This window comes from Neodiprion fabricii, chromosome 7, assembly GCF_021155785.1.
Source record: "Neodiprion fabricii isolate iyNeoFabr1 chromosome 7, iyNeoFabr1.1, whole genome shotgun sequence".
Classification (NCBI taxonomy): Eukaryota; Metazoa; Arthropoda; class Insecta; order Hymenoptera; family Diprionidae; genus Neodiprion; species Neodiprion fabricii.
In genome coordinates, this window is record NC_060245.1 from 13509626 (window position 1) to 13527207 (window position 17582).

General features: G+C 43.4%; 1 protein-coding gene across 1 annotated transcript in view; it reads right to left on the minus strand.

The window, feature by feature from the left end:
* Positions 1–16044: 16044 nt before the first annotated feature.
* The window catches only part of LOC124187041, a 277057-nt gene continuing 275519 nt past the window's right edge, over positions 16045–17582 (minus strand). The window contains exon 7 of the mRNA XM_046579287.1: positions 16045–16239. Coding sequence (XP_046435243.1) covers positions 16045–16239 — 195 coding nt within the window. The remainder of the gene's footprint in view (positions 16240–17582) is intronic.

Consider the following 17582-nt stretch of genomic DNA (forward strand, 5'->3'; position numbering starts at 1 on the left):
ACGAATTTGTCGTGAACACAGGGGTTTTTGGGATTCCCTGATTACAAATCTGAGGTCAGTTTTCACAAAATACAAAATGTTGGATCCAATATGGCGGACAAAAATCAAAATTATATGATTCTGCCGAAAAATTTGTTCCCAGGGGTTTTAGGGGTCTCTAATTACAAATATGAGTTTAGGTATCGGAAAATCATAAGAATTGATTAAATACGGTGGACAAAAAATGAACATTAGATAATTCTGCGCAAAAACTTGCTCTTTATGGTTTGGGGATCTCTGATTCTAATCACGAATCTGAAGTCAGTTTTTAGAAATTTTAAATTGTGGATATATCGTAATTAGAATCAGAGATCTCCAAATCCTAAAGATCAAGTTTTTGTGCAGAATTATCTAATGTGTATTTTTTTTCCACCATATTTGATCAACTCTTATGAGTTTCCTATACGTAAATTCATATTTGTAATGAGAGACCCCTAAAACCCCTAAGAGCAAATTTTAGGGCAAAATCATGTAATTTTGATTTTTGTCCGCAATATTGGATCCGCCATTTTGTATTTTTTCAAAACTGACCTCAGATTCGTAATCAGCGACCCCGAAAACCCAAGGCACAAATTTTTTGCACCAAATAACGTTTTTTCAATGATTTCATCCGACATCTTGAATCCGCCATTTTTAATTTTGAAAATTTCCATAATTTTCGAAGTTCAATCAACGAATCAAGGTTATATCCAAAGTTGAACCCAGGATATAACAATTAGCTTAAGAAATCAAGCAAGAAACCATTATTTGATTTTTATGTAAAATTTCACCCTTTTCAAGCCGCTAGTTTGAAAGTAATTGATCAAAAAAAATTCCTAATCAATAGGGTTTCAAAGTACACATGAAAATTCCACGATTTGTTCAGAGAAGAGTCTGATTTGAGTATTATAAAGGTTCGATATGAATAGTTTTTCAAAAAAACCACCAAAATTTCGCTGTTTTGTTTTTTAATTGCAAATTTTTTATAGAAAATATAACTGAAAGAGCATCCTTGAAAATAGTCGGGTACCAATTTTTATTAAAATCCCATTGTCCTAACGTTGTTGGCAATCGGTCAAACATAACTACATGAAAAGTGTCATTTCGGGCGTTAATAGGTTAAGCGAGGTAAGGTAAATCGAAAAGAGAAAATTATAATAAAAATTGAATAATGCCAGGGTGTAGGACAAGCAATAATGAGCCCGATGAAGGAAGAACCGAAGGAAATCGGATAGAACTTACGTAACGGTTGAGACGCTGATGGAACCCCTGAAGAAAGTATGCTAATTACTCCTGATTCAATAATGAAATGCAACGTATGCTACTAGTTATTTCCAGGTTTAGGCGTTGCATTTGTTTCTGTGAACAGCAGGTAGTACATTGATTTTTGGTTTTGAAAATTAATTTTCGTAGTTGATCGATGTCTGCTTCGTTTATGGCTCAGATAAGATTTGTAGAGTTGATAGAGTCGAGATTGATATTACCCATGGTGTTTTGGTTACGGTTGGGGTTTCGGTTGTGGTTGCGGTTTTGATTGCCATTGCGATTGCGGCAGCGATATTCTTGCAGCATCCGTCGACTTCTTGGTGATCCAAATTGTAATTCAGGAATTGCAATAACTTGATACATATAAGATTTTGAATTTTTTATAATAGCAGTACACCCGGTGGTATAATGATTGTATGACTGATCTTGGGTCAGTTTGATGACGTACAAAAGAAACATTCAATAATACCTCAATAATCCTACTGTGACGTGGCGGGTTTTTCACCCCGTCATCGACACGCACCTTCACTCCCAGGCGGAACCCAATAGATCCAGCAAACGAGGGAAGAGTCCTGCCGTGCCGCATGGAACGACGATCGAAGTTCAATTTGGGTTTCTTGTGTAATTTATAATGCCTGTTGTCTTCCCGGCAAAATTCTCTGAAGTTGCCGATGCTGCCGTGATCACTACCGAACTCGACCATTCTATATCATTTGCGCTGCCGACGAGGGAACCGGAAGGAAACGCCTATGACTGGCGTGGATTCCGAAGCCCTGGACCCAGTAGTCACGCTATTGCTCACTCATTCTACGCTGCCGCACATGCCAACATCGCCATCGTTGCCCAAGAGTCGAGCTGCCTCCACCTAAATCGCTTCCAAAGTCCGGCCTTGCCACTCGGCACACGTTACGACCAACTGAAATCTGCCCCTGGGTACTCCGGAACCGAGAGACCGATTTTGAGTGTACCGTCCTCGCCGATACCAGCACAGCACGGCGAACAGCACGGCTGCCTAGGGTCCCGCCGGTCTCGCCGACATGACGGAACAGCCCTAGCCACCACCATCGCGCCACCGCGGGAGCGCGCCAAACAAAGCGCTCGGCTGCCTGACTCTCCTTTGCGTCGTGATACAAGATGGTAGAACAGCAAGGCCGGTTCTACACGCAGATTCCTGTTACCGACACTTACCGACCGAGCCGCTCCGCGCAGCCCACCAAGCCGACCAGTCCGCCTATACATTCTCCCCAGACTCAAACCCTTTTCCGCTCCGCGCAGCCCAGACTCAAACCCTTTTCCGCGATGACGTCACAGTCTGCCGTACCGAAGGTCAAAACCGTGCAACCTTACCGACAGTTCGAGGGTCAAAATCGTGCTGTTTTACCTACAATCTTACCGACCCCGTGCAATCTTACCGACAGTTGTATCGATCGAGGGTCAAAATCGTGCTGTTTTACCGACAATCTTACCGACCAAAGGTCTGTAGTGCTCGCCTGTCCCACGAAAGGACTGCTAATGTGTAACATGAACCACTCCGAATTCCTTTCCCACGGTAGGACTGCTGACATGTAACGTCAACCACCTCACATTCCTTTCCCACCTCATCAACCACGTGACATTCCAAAATTAATGGTTCCGAGAATCGTGTTTCACTTATTCGGATGTCGGTTTGATATCAACCACCTCACATTGCTTTCCCACCTTATCAACCACGTGACACTTCTGCCGTTGAAAAAGCTCTCGGACCTCGAAGCCTACTTCGAATACCGGGTCAGTGGCGTACGTCGGGTAAAAACGAAATTTGGAGACAAAATCGTTCTGGACTTGGATGACGCTTTTACGATTTTTCTGCCCAACCGACTGAACAAAGCCCTCCACGAAAATGAAGATTTGTTCCAGAAGGTGACGACAGCCAGTAAGGAGATACGGCTGCATCTACGCTATCTTGGCGGACCGTACGGTCAACTTGAATTTGTATACGTATAATATTCAAACAATGTTCTGTGTAAGTCTTACGCTCAATAAACAAAAAAAAAAAGATTTAAATTATGAATATATTTTCATTTATCCATCTTGTATACCTTTAATCCTACGTACCTTGTAATTGTATCTAGAAATAAGTCTCAAAATCTAAGAAAATGTCCGAACACCACTAAGCAACGATGGTGGGTTTCGAGCTGCGTCATGTGAACTCTACGATGAGTATTTGGACGGGTTCAGACCGGAGTGCAAGGTCGGCCGATAGCCGCGGTACAGAGCCTGCGGTGTTGGGTTACTATCGCTCTAAGAATGCAAAACTCGGTTTGAGTACAGCTCGGTCAAGGATGGAGAGCAAGGTCGAATCTTACATAAGCTTCTGAAAAAAATTCTCTCTCTTAAGAGCTAAGGTGAAGGTATAAAATTATTTCGTGAATATTCTTTAAAAAAACAGTTTTATTGAGTACAATTTTTAGAGTACGGTTGACAATTACTTCACAAAAATAGTACAATAATTCTATTCAACAGTGTCATGACCAGGGTGATATATTCGCCAGGAATGCGGGACCGTTCTTGTAGACGCTTCTGCGCAGTAACACAAATCGTACAGCCTCGCCATCCGGACAGTACGATGATTTTGTAGCCAATTCTGAAGTATGCAAACGTTTCGTGCTGCACAGATTGCGTTGGGTATTGTGTAAAAGCCGCATCTCAGAGCTGAAGTTTTTTGCAGGGTTTCAAGCGACGGGCAGTCAAAGTCCAACATATCGATGATTTGAACTTTCGGAACGATTTTGAGCAACTAATCTCGTTTTTCTTCTCCTTTTACGTACACGGTTTGAGCTTTGCACAGCCTGTCTTGAATGGTCCGCTCAACTTCCTCAAAAGGTATGGTTCCACAGCTCCAACGTAAGCCGTGAAAATCGCGTTCTAACCAAGAATTTTGGCTTTTATATTTGACGTCCAGTAAATTCCATTTGTAAGGTGGTTTGAAGAAAAACACTGAAGGAGATGCTTCCGAGTAGATTGAAATTACAGCTAATTCTTTTGATGTAAAGGTGTTGTTGAGAGGTCTACGAAAGCCTTGTATGTCAACGATGAGCTCCATCTTTGAACTGTGCGAGATGGTGGAAACGGGTGAGCTTTTATACCAACTTTTTCACCCCACCACTGAGCGGGTTGTATTCGACAATACGATCGTGAACGATCAAGCAGTACGCCGATGTTTCAGCGGGAAAGTTGGCTTCAGCTTCAAATTCAAGACGGATGTCGACGGGTCCGTACTTCAAAGATTCGTTTTGTTTTGAACAGTCGATAACGTACAAGGGGACGTCTCGAAGGAATTCACTCTTTGTCAGCAACGGCTCGGGGTTCTTGTCGTAGTAGGTAGCTTGGAAGTTTGCGTACATCTCGTACAGGAGCGCGTAGAGATTACGACTCATGTTGAGGTTCAGGTTACCGTACGGATAAGATTGAGAGTTTAAGAATAGCTTGACGTCCGTGATATTGCAATGATCGAAATGACTTGCGTTCTTGCCGGTCTTGTTCTTTCTACTTGTTTGGAAACTCAAAATGACGTACCGAGGTTTTTCAAGCTGAGTGGAAGTTTTCACAGTCCAAACGTGTTTCGATGTTGTGGGAAGTAAGGGATATTCGTACAATTCCCAACTGCGGAAGCTCATCGAAACAGGCGAATCTCTCTGAATGAAATTTAGTAGATCAACTTTTTTCTGATCCGCGAGTTTCAAATACGGTATCAACCATTCCACTGCATTGATCGTGATTTTGAATTCCTCCTCTTGAGTCTGCATGATGGCGTTGACGTCAGTTTTTGATCTCGTCAAAATTAACTCATGTTTAGCGTTGACAACGATCTTGCGGTAGTCTTCGGCGAAACCCAATATCATGCTAAGCGATATCAGTACGTCAAAGTTACCATCGGCATCGGTTCATTTTTTCTTCTCTTCTACATCGAGCCATCCAGCGTTCTCCATCAGCCGAGTCTGACCAGGGTGCAGGAAAGCGTAACCCTTTATGAGACTTGTCAAGCCAACGTTCTTGCTTCTATCAACCTCAACTGCGTTAATTTCGTAGCGAATTTCTTCAAACAGATGACAGATGGCGTTGTTTACGAGCTGTGTGTTCACAGTAGCTGTACCATCAGGTTTGAGGAGTCGTCCGTGGGTATGTACCGAACTTTTGCTGGGTAATATGCATAAATCCTGATGCTGAACGGTGATTCGAATTTCATCGCTTTTGTCGAAAGTTGACGAGGCGTAAGGTTTGTGAGCGTGAATCTCGTAATGCGCAACGGATTCTTCAAAGACGACTGGTGTTTGAATGCTCAAGATTTCCTCCTCCATGGCACGTAGCAGATGATAAAAAAGCGAAATCGGATTTTTATTTGTCGGAATTTCCTCTTCCAAAAGGTGTCAGTTTCAGACCCAGAGCTATCAGGAACTCCACGTTTCGAGGTGTTAGCGGTTCGGGAATCGAACGACGACTGACTTGATCGGGGCATGTCGACTTACTGATATACCTACTCTTTGACGGTCTGTTATATACGATTCCCATCGTTTATTGCGATTTGATGTGTAGTCTCACAGTGATAACTTCTCCACGAAAATTAACCAGGTCTCCGTCTTGATCCACTAACCGGAGCTGAACGTGATCTATGGTCTTGACGGTGATCGAAAGGTGAATGACGTGCGACGGTACTTCCACGATCTTATATCCTGGTCGGACGGTCGGGAAAAACTCGTGAATAGTGTGTACTTTGTGTCCATTGACGTAGGCGCCCGTTGTGATGCTACACTCGACTCGCAACGCGTTGACCTTGAGTATAGTTACAGGCACGTCCGATTCGTGAGTTTTGTCAACCTCCAATACACGTGGTGTAAATCCCAAAAGTTGAGCAATGGAATCATTCGGCTCAAAGTTAATCGTGTGGTTGCATGTGATTTCGCTGCGTAATGTATTATTGTTGGGTTTGATGGCGAGCCTGATGTCTGTATTTCTTAGCACGTTTTGAAGATACTTCTCTATGTCCTTGATCTCGTAGCTGCCGGTAGGTATGGTGATCACTTTGTCAGCTACGTAAATTTCATTGTGACCGACATCAACGTTGGGAATCGAATTAAAGGTTAACAGCTCTACCAAGCCAAGAGCATAACTTTTATCACTAGCAAGTTCGATCGGTGGGAAATATTGTGCCTCGAGTATCGAAGAGGTTCCCGAAATCGTTAACGTTAACGAATCATCCATGACTGCGAGTGGTAGACTGACTTTGACGAATCACGCACCATGTTTATATGGCTCGCCACTTAGAAATTTCAGACACAAGTGTCCGCATTCAAATGTATCGTAATCCTGGTACCTCTGATGATTGTATTTGACGCTACCAACGCCGAGGTATTTTATGAGGTCCAAAGGTGGTTGAAGGTTGCCGAAACTGTCAAAGTAATCGATATTATTGTGGCGTTTCTTGTACGCAACCCAGTGTGTTGCCGGACCGTCTTTGTCGTCAGGGTTGATTATAGCTGACTCGTTTTTTCGTGGACCGTTTTCGGGCATTTCGTTTCGCATGAAAACACCGCGGAAATGCGAAACCCTCAAGATTTTTGCATATTTCAACAAGTCCCAATCAGTCAACGCTCGACGTGGTAGCGTCGCATCTAGTTTTTTGAAAGATGGAGACCAAGACCTGTTTTGTACGGTTTCATGTGAAGCCCTTTGCCCAACGCGATAGCTTCCATAGTTTTGTTGTGTCGTTTGCTTTTCTCTAATTCTCGTTTAGCCGCGCTCGCATCGTTCACAGCTTTTGCTATACCGGCCGCACCACCGGCTAACGCACCCGTAGCGCTGAGACCGCAAAAATAGGAATCAGAAACGGTAGAAAACCACCGACTTTCGAAGGTACCGATAGGACGCGAGGTGTTCGCACTTTACATTTACCACCCGCTTTTTTAACGGCGTTCTCAGCTCCCTTCAGCGCAGATTCGATAGCTACTTTTGCATCGTTGCTTGGAACCATAGAACGTTTTGCAGCATTTACAATTTTTCTCAAGGTCACATTTTTTGACTTTCGCATTCCCATTTCGAGTTTTGATTTTACTTTCATTGTATTAGCTACTGCCCAAGCGGCTGCCTTCTCACCCATATTTGCGTCCTTTGCGAGAACCCGTTTCCAAGCTTTCTCAGCCAACACCCTATCAGCCTCGATTCTAACCTCATGGTTCTCACGATTTTTCGAATACGCTATATCGTGTTCCTTACACGCTGCATCGAGAGGATTGATACCGGAATCGCCTCTCGCGAGTCTTTTCGTCAACTTCGTACCGGGACCGCAGTATTGGTAACCGGGAACATGCAACTCGATCGGAAGTTTGTTGATGATTCTATTCACCAGACCCTTGCCACGATGTTGCCGCCTGCTGCTGCTTCGTTTACCTCTATACGCGATCATGTTCGTGCGTTGACTGAAGAAAAGTGCTTTAAAACGGGGTATTTATAGCAAATCCGATCAGTCATGTCGGAGATGCGATTTGAGATACAACCTACCAAGCTTCCCGTGATGAATTTTGACAAACTTTCGGAGCAAAATGTCGAAACGCACAAACGGCACGGTGAATTACTCCCGAACAGTGTACGTGCGATATTCTGTGGACCGTCGAATTGTGGTAAAACTAATGCGTTGCTCACACTTATAACCCATCCCAACGGACTCAGATTTGAAAATATCTACATCTACTCGAAATCTCTCAACCAACCTAAATACCGATTGTTGAAGCAATTGCTGGACCATGTTGAGAGTACGGAGTATTTTGCGTTTACCGAGCGTGAGCAAGTGATTCCACCGGAAGAAGCACGGCCCAACTCGATAATTATATTTGACGATGTAGCGTGCGAGAAGCAGGACAATATTAGAGCCTACTTTTGCATGGGTAGACATCACGACGTTGACTGTTTCTATCTCTGTCAGACGTACGCGCGTATTCCCAAACATCTCGTGCGCGACAACGTAAACTTACTCGTGTTATTCAAACAAGACGATATAAACCTGAGACACGTATGCAACGACCATGTGAACACCGATATGTCTTACACAGAGTTTAAAAGTGTGTGCTCTGCATGCTGGAACGGTGAGAAGTACGGGTTTCTGTAGATCGACCAAGACAGTGAGCTCAACGAAGGACGATACAGGAGGGGATTCGATTCTTTTGTTAGCCTGGAAAAGAAATAAAAATTACCGTTTTCGAGCGAGAGACGCAGTAGCGCTGCAAACTCAGTTGCGTCAACATGCAGAGCTCTGAAATTTCCAAGCAAAAAGATGTCCCACATCAGATCGCTCAAGCAAGTGCTGCGATCCGTCGAAAACACAGATTGCTCAAGTCGGGCAGGGAATCTACGACTCGGAAATTGAGTAACGTTTTCAAACCAGTAGTGACTCCGTTGCAAGAACTGGTAAATGTCACAAAAGACACCAAACCTGTCAAACAAGAGGTGGAAGAAATTGAAGAAGAAATAAAGGAGATGAAAAATGAAACGAAAAATGAAACTGTCTCGGAAATGGACGATTCCTTTGCTTCGGCGGGGGATGGAACAGTCGTAGAAACACCGGTCGAGGACGAGTATTTTGCACTGATGAGAGATGCGAAGACAAAAGGCGAATTGGACAACGTGTACGGTGTACGCAACCTCTCAAACGGACTGATGATCGGTGATTCGTTGATATCTTTTGAGAGTGACTACGTTCGTATTGGCGACACGCGTTACCCGAAAACGAAGGGTTTGCTGGAACTTTTGTTCAAAAAGAAGCCCGACGGTTCTTCTGTGAGCGCCGGAGATCGGGAAAATTTTAAAAACATAATCCTCGCAACGAACGCGCATAAGAAGTATTACTCATCCGACGGGGCTGTTCGAAACGATAACAGTTACAAATTTAGAAATGTCATTGCCGAATTGATGGATTATTCTTCGTCACCTCGTCGAAAGGGTAAAGGTCTACTTCCGCAAGCCATGATCACTCGACAAGGTGTTGAAACGGAATACGTCTTCTGGGATGATCCAAACGAGTTGGTGGAGCGTCTTCGTTTACTCCTGGCATCTCAGGCAGCGAGAAATCCGAGTCACAATAACGAAATAATCTTCATTATCGAAAAGCTACGCGAAGCAGGAATCATTTATTGAGCAGCTCCCGTCATTTTTGCATTCATCACCGAGATGAGCGTCGACGTGTTTGGACGTCAGCTGAATAAAAACACGACCGCGAGCACTCGCGGTCCTCCGGGTGTCGGGTTTCAAATAACAGCGGCGGGCATTACGATATACGGAACAAGAGACTGTGCAACGTCGCGGATCCCGCAGAGCCGAACAATGCTGTAACTTTAAAAACCTTGAGACGAAAATTCGGCGTGCTGCAAAAACAAATCGACAACCTCGATCAAATGATCAAAGCTTTGGAGATCACCACGGAGAAAGCCTTGGATACCTTCTACACAGACTTTAAAACAGGCAGAGACTTGTCGATTCGAAACGCGGAAATCATTTCCAAATTGGACACCAGACTAATAGCGTTGGAATATGAACGAGGAAAAGCAAGCACTGGTGACGGAACTGCATAAGCCTGCACGCCGGAATTACCCGCGTCGACGTGTAGACGTGCGCGGCATCGACGAGACCTGGCAGGCGGATCTTGTTGATATGACGTCGTACGCTGGACAAAACAAAGGCTACAAGTACATGCTCACAGTCATTGATATCTTTTCAAAGTATGCGTGGGCTGTACCGATAAAGAGCAAGTCTGGAGATGATGTTACGAAGGCAATGGAATCTGTGCTTGTTCAAGGACGGGTACCGAAAAATTTACACGTCGACAGAGGAACGGAATTTCACTCGAAATTCGAATCGCTTATGACACGCTACGGAATCAAACTTTACTCCACGTACAGTAATTTGAAGGCTTCGATCTGTGAACGTTTCGATCGCACGCTGAAAGGCAAAATGTGGACACGGTTCAGCATGCAAGGAAGCTACAAGTGGCTCGATATCTTATCCGATTTGGTTTCGGCTTACAACAACGTCAAACACCGAACCATAAGAATGAGACCGTCGGATGTCACCGTTGCAAACGAGAGGCTGTTGTTACGTCAGGCTTACGGAGGGCTTCGAGCGATACCTACCGTATCGGCAAAGTTCAAATCCGGCGACAAAGTTCGAATCAGCAAATTCAAAAATGTCTTCGAGAAAGGTTACACTCCCAATTGGACAACTGAAATATTCACGATAAGTCGAGTGGAAAATACTCATCCTGTGACGTACAAGCTCAAAGACTACCGAGATCAACACATCGCTGGTGGCTTCTACGAACAAGAGCTCCTCAAGGTTAAGCATCCGGATATCTATCTGGTGGAGAAGGTGCTCAAGAAGCGTGGAAGAAAAATATACGTTAAATGGTTAGGTTTTGACAATACACACAACAGTTGGATAAACGAATAAATGAATTTCTTGTAATAACGTATGTCCCTCTTTATTTTATATCCGACACACAACAAGTATGCCTCTTTTTTTAGACAATCGACAGACATGGTACAGTTATAAAGCTAAGGTGTAGGCTTGTAGCCCCACGGAAGCGTGTCGGTTGTATTTTGAAACACGATCCGCTTGTCGTCATTCCAGCTCAGTGCTACTTCCTGCTGTTCTACGGTGTATACCTCGTGCTTTCGACTCATTATCAAATGCTGATTTGTAGACAAATTTTCACGGTTCAGAACACATTCCAAATAATCGTTAAAGGTTATTTTCCTTAACGCTGATCCTCTGACACCTTTGGCACGTTTATTGTCTGTCTCATCTCCCAAGACTCGGAATGCGTACAATTTAGCTCGTAACCCTACAAATTCCGACATGATTTTCCCGTTGTTCTCGTCTTTCATCAAGCCGAGAACTTTTTTGTTCGCTCGAGGTATTCCGTAAACGTTGTCAAGAGGATAATCCGACGTGTCGAATTTGTGCAAGTCCTCCTTCATGTGTTCGTATATGTCGGGGACGGTAAAATTGTAAATCAAACTGTCGGTATCCGTGTACATTAATTTTGCTCGGTTGCCGAATTTCTGCTTAATGTAATTGTAATGAAAATCATAGATGTATGTTTCAGATAGATCCAGGATGGAGAAACCTGCATACAATGGTTTATTCAATTTGACTTTCGTCTCATTCATTTCGACGATAACCATCTCTTTGTCGAAAACGGTGCAGCTGTGAAAATTAGGCTTGGCTATGGTAGCTCTCGCACCGTACCGTCCATCCCATTCGGTGATCAATGGAACATCTTTGTACTTTCGCACGTTTTCCATAGTTTTGCCAAAAACTGCGTTGTTCATTAGCTTGTAAAAATTTTTCTCAAATTCGTTGTCAGATTTTTTTCGCAAATCGGTATTTAAATCTATATATTTTTTCAGCCGCGGAGTTTGCCTGAATTTGAGAACTCTGTGAATTTGAAGTAATTTTAAGCCTAATTGTAAGCATTGTTTCAAAACGCGGTAGTGAACAACGTAGTTTTTCTTGGAAAATAGCGTGGGCGTCAATTTTGGCTGTTTATTGGTCGAAATCGGAGGTTCATAGTGCTCCGGACACAATGGTAAATCCTTATGAGTTTCATGCAGTTCCGCAGGATGTTCCAAATCTACCCCCAGCACGTAACCAAACTCTGCATCGTCCGAGATGGTAAGAACGTCGCATTGTCTGAAGTCTGATACCCATTCGAAGGAACTGTATGGTAGAGCAAAGCTCATAGCTGCACCGTACAAATTATTAACGTCAAAGTACATGAGATAAGATTCTTCGATCTCAGGATCTAATTTCTCTCCCATGTCCCTATTGTTGGCCTTTGCGTATCTGTTCGAACACTGTGACACACCACCACGAATACCTTTTTCGATAAACATAACCATGTCTATGTCGGTGAGAAGCTCGAGTTCGATGCCTGTACATTTTAACATTGCATCAAACGACAGACCGGGCGCTGTGTAGTAATGTAACGGGTCTAGTTTGTCCGTCGTCCAACAGCTCTGTCGAAAATTTTGAAAAACGTCGGCCAGTAAAAACACGTCCGTCTGTAAATACAAGTCCGAATACTCTCCCAAAGTTTGAACGTTAAAAGTTTGCCAAACTTTACATGCATGTGCATAGTCGTCATCTGATATATCCCGATCATTTAATATTGAGTCAAATTGTTGTTTGGATGGTAACCGTGTGTCCTCGAGCTTCTCCCAACTGTCTATATATTCGTACGGGAACACTCCTTTTCTGGTCAATAACTGAAATTTATCTGAGCTACGATAAAATTTTCGTGTGATTGATTTCTGATCATCACCGAGATACGTTGCTAATTACTCAAGACTACTGGGCATGAAGCGTTACGAATCTACGAATCTGAACTTCATATCTGTCCCCTCGACATATTTTGTAAATGAAATGTACTTCTCTTTGTTTACGGGTAGAAGCTCAGTTGTGCCCTCGAACGATGTAGCCAGTGCTTCGATCAGAAAATGTGAATCGTAACCCGACAGATCGTGGAATATCACTGGGATAATGTGCGAATTTTGGTAATTTAGATTGCAACCTCGGTGAGCAGCACCACGGTACTTTCCCGTGAAATGGCAGTGATCACGATGTTTTACGTCTGCGAGTGTAAACGGTTTTTCACAAATGTGACACACTGTTGTTGAGTGAAATTCGTTGATTTGATTGAAATTGAACGGTTCCATCGGTACAACAGTCTTGTAGTATCCCTCTAACGAATGTGCCAATTCTGCTAACTCATTCACAAACCATTGAACGCAAGTATCTCCACGATTAATTTTGAATTTTGAAAGCGAATCGTCAAACGCGCAATGCAGATAGTAAGCTATACTATACGGAAGATGCTTCTGATAAATTGTTCTATTTTCCCCAAAACTTTCATGTGTGGGTTGCCGTAAACATTCGAAATCCGCGTAAATGCAGAATGGAACGGTTTCTTTGTGCTTGAAATTTTTGAATTTGAGTATTTTTTCCTCATCTGTAGGTAGAATAACTTTGGTTTTGTTTAAATTCATGCAATCAGCTCGGTGCTTCAACAAACATCTTTCGAAATTAAAATGAGACAGACACCTATCGCACAACCACGTCCGATGTGCGCGTTTGGAAATTTGGGAACTCGTTAAACGAGACAGATTTCGAATACGAGTAAAATGAAAGATTCTGTTTTTTTCATAATTATCCATACCGACATCATCATCGTCAGGGATTTCAGTTTCGATCGCCAAAAGATGAATTATAGGTTTGTCAGACTCATTCTGACTCAGGTGAATCGGTACTATTTCACTTTTTTTCCGATCACCTTGGTCTATACCGTAAACGTTAATTGAAAGACCGTTAAGCTTCTCAAATTTTGAAATGATGTTTTTGTCGAGAGACATAGGAAACGTTATACCATCATACCGTAGCACTGAGCTGAAATGTGGATACGAAGTAATTTTACTGGGATTGTCGTCGGCTGGGAACAGAGCTGCGTTGACCGACCAGAGGAAGCAATACGAGTCGCTGTTACGGATGTTGACGACAGCCTTCTTATCTTGAACATCTTTGGGTAGTGGTGTGTATGTGAAGACACCGCCTCGTAGTGGTACGTACTTGTTGATATTCACAGTCAAATTGATTATTTCGGTCAGCGACCAGCCCGAATCCTTTTCCTGGAAATCTTCCACCTTTTCCAACAAACGTTACGTCGCATTCTCGATAAACCATTCGTTGATATCCGTTGTCTGGAGGATGATTTCATTTCTCGTATCAAAAAATTTGATCTCTTCCACCGTGCGATCAACTTTTCTGAGTTCAAATTTACAAGCCAGGATAACGTTGGCTTTCAAGCTCCTGTCTTTCTTCAGAGCGTTTTTCAGTCTCGTCACAGCTAGTACCTTTGCGTCTTCTAGAAATCTCTCCACATCTTTATGCTTCAAATTGACGATAGATCCAGTTCGAATTCTCCTCTCAAAAGCTGATTACAAATTTTCCCACCGTACTCGATCGCTTCTTCGCCGGCTTCGTAATCCGTCACCCACTTTCTGCAATTGTTGAAATTTGACTGTCAACGATTTCAGAATTCCGATTGTAGTCAAAATTCTTGTCTTTTCTCCGATCGTTGAGGCGTTGTTGCGTAAGATTCTATTCAAAAGCCTGATATTTTGGGTTCCGAGTCGAATCCATTTTGCAATTTTTGCCGGCGACGATTTTTCCGATAAAATTTTGAACGCCGATTCCATAATATTGATCAATCTCAAACACTTCGCGGATTCCATCTTGAGCTCTTTCCTCACGTATGCTTGACAGGTTGTGACGTAATGATCGTTTGCAGTGATGAGCGTCCTTTTTATAGGGCAGCTGTACGGATGCGCGAGCACCTTTTGGCATTCCAAGAGCGATAGTAACCCGACACCGCAGATCCATGGCTTTGAATGTACCGCGACTATCGGTCGACCTTGGATATCAAACCGACATCCGAGTAAGTGAAAAACAATTCTCGGAACCATTAATTTTGGAATGTCACGTGGTTGATAAGGTGGGAAAGGAATGTGAGGTGGTTGATATCAAACCGACATCCGAATAAGTGAAACACGATTCTCGGAACCATTAATTTTGGAATGTCACGTGGTTGATAACGTGGGAAAGGAATGTGAGGTGGTTGACGTTACACGTTAGCAGTCCTACCGCGGTACGGCAGACTGTGACGTCATCGCGGAAAAGGGTTTGAGTCTGGGCTGTGCGGAGCGGCTCGGTCGGTAAAGAAGGTGTTTGTATCCAGAACCGGCCTTGCTGTACTACTCAAGATAGTTATGTTATTGCGTTGTCGAGTAAATCTTGAATCACTATTAGATTTTGCCGTGCTGTTTGCCGACTGCCTTGCATCTCCTGTCAATGTCACTGATTGTAACGAGGAAGCCGAAAACGTAACCAGACTACGCCGCGCTTGAAGTAGGTGAACGGTCAGCACGATGCTCGCTGGGTGTTGGGATTTTCCCAGCCACAGGCCATCTTTTCAAGCAACAGGTAGCCGGCCGACTCTATCGACCATTTTGGTATACGCCAGCGAGCCTCGTGGCGGTTAAGCCGATGTCACATTAGATTTTTTCCTACTTGACTCGTTAATGAATAATAAAGAGCTCTGAATCGTCGTTCCGTGGCCTTCTGCCGCTTTTATTTTGTAAGATTTAAAGACCAGAACCGTTGAGTGCCGTACCGCTTCTCGGCTATGCACCGGCTGGCGTGTGAGTGTGCGCGAGAAAGAGAGGGGGAAACTGTTTGTGTGTGCGCCCGTCTCGTTCATGCCAAGCGGAAATTTGGCCTATGTTTTGCGGAGTAACTGCTATTGATAACCGCATTGCTTAGATTTGCCTTTGTTACGTTACTTATCAGTTGTTTTGAATCTGTTATTTTTTATCAACGGCCGCATTATTTCATTATAATTTATTCGGAATTGTATCGACGCATGCTGACACCAATGAATTCGCCTGCTGTTGTTATTATTTACTTTGTTTTACCCTCTGTCTAGCCCTGTGGCTTTTCTTTAATAAATACGCTGGTTAAACATCCAAAATCTGTTGATTTATATAATACTATTTCATCTCCGCGCCCATGTCCCCTCCACTGACCACTAGCCGGTCACGTTTAGCCGTCGAGTCTCGTCACAGTGTTGTATTGCTGCTTGCTATTATGAAGAGTTGCCGTTCGAGTGGGTAAATCGGTAGTTTAGTCGAGTTTGCAGGTATTTGCGAGAGCATTGGCTCTTTTCAGGCTCTCTTGAGCCTGGTGCCTAATTGCTGTCTTGCCGCTATCGAATAAACCTCCATCTTTTATTTGCCGTGTAGAAGAACGCCTCTTTTGTAAACTTGCCTCTGGGCCGTTCCCTTTTCCCCTGGGTGAGGTCCAAAGCTCGTTGCAGTACTTATAGTAGAGAATGTGGGAACTTATCAGATGTGTCGAACACTGGTCTAGCAAGAGTTGGTGATTCAGCCGATACTTCAGGAGGTGGTGCAGCGGTGGTTGTTAAAATAAATTGATGTGTTGCTGATGTAGATAAAATTGTTGAGTTACACAAATAAGGCGGAATGACATTTAAACAAAGAAAGTAAAGTAATTACTAGTGTGGTGGTTGATATTTCACAGTAAGATCGGGGTGTTAGAAACCTGTTGTAGCAATTGATTTACTATGAATACAAAAAGGATATGTCACACACATATAAATTGTGATAAAAAATTCGATTATTTCTTATTATATTATGATGATTCGTGTGTGTGAAAAATTTTATGAAATTTAGGGTGTCACTTCTCGGTTATTTGAAGTTCAGTTATAGTGGCGTTGGACATAGGTTCGATGATGTATTGAATCCGGATATTATATATCTTGAATTAATGGGTTATAAGTTTTTTTATAAATTTATTTTGGAATGAGTAACATAGATCTTTTTTGTACATAAACCATTCACGCATGCATTCCCTCACGTCACACACACTCCTTCACACACCGAAGATTTCTATACAGGATATAAGTGAACCTTCCCGTTCACAGTCAAACACTCAGGGAAAGTTTCGTTCATACAGGCCAATAATGAGGATATTCACGCATGCATTCCCTCACATCATACACACTCCTTCAGACACCAAAGATTTTTATACAGGAGATAAGTGAACCTTCCCGTTCGCATTCAAACACTCAGGGACAGTTTCGTTCATACAGGCCAATAATGAGGATCGCTTATCTGATATCGGCGGCGATTTCGTCACGTTCCTTGCCCTTGAACAAGGAGGAGGTTCGAGTCTCTGAATTTGCCTGGCCAGGACGAGTTGGGACTTCACGGATGACCCCCGAACACGCTGTTGATTAGGTCCTGCTCAGTTGACGACCCCGGAACGAAAGAGGCAGAGCCCCGGTCTCACCTGTCGATCTCGCTAATAATTTGGAGGGTGGGGATTGGCGTGTCGAAATATCGATTCGACGAACTTACTTCGAGAAATCGATGCGGGACACTCGATGTTGATCCTCGCGATCAACATTGTTCGTTACAGGGTGCAGTTAGTGAGATGGGACGGGAGGCGATAAATTCGTGGATGGGCAAATCTCTTACATATATTGCGATGATGTAGGAGAAGATTAGCACTCGTTTAAACATTATAGATGGTTTCACGTTGAAATATATCTGTGGGGTATGTTGGGAATAATGCCCTGCTTCTATCGTACAATGAAACTGATAGCGGCTGAGATGTCTTGTGAGGGTGGTGAATGCAGA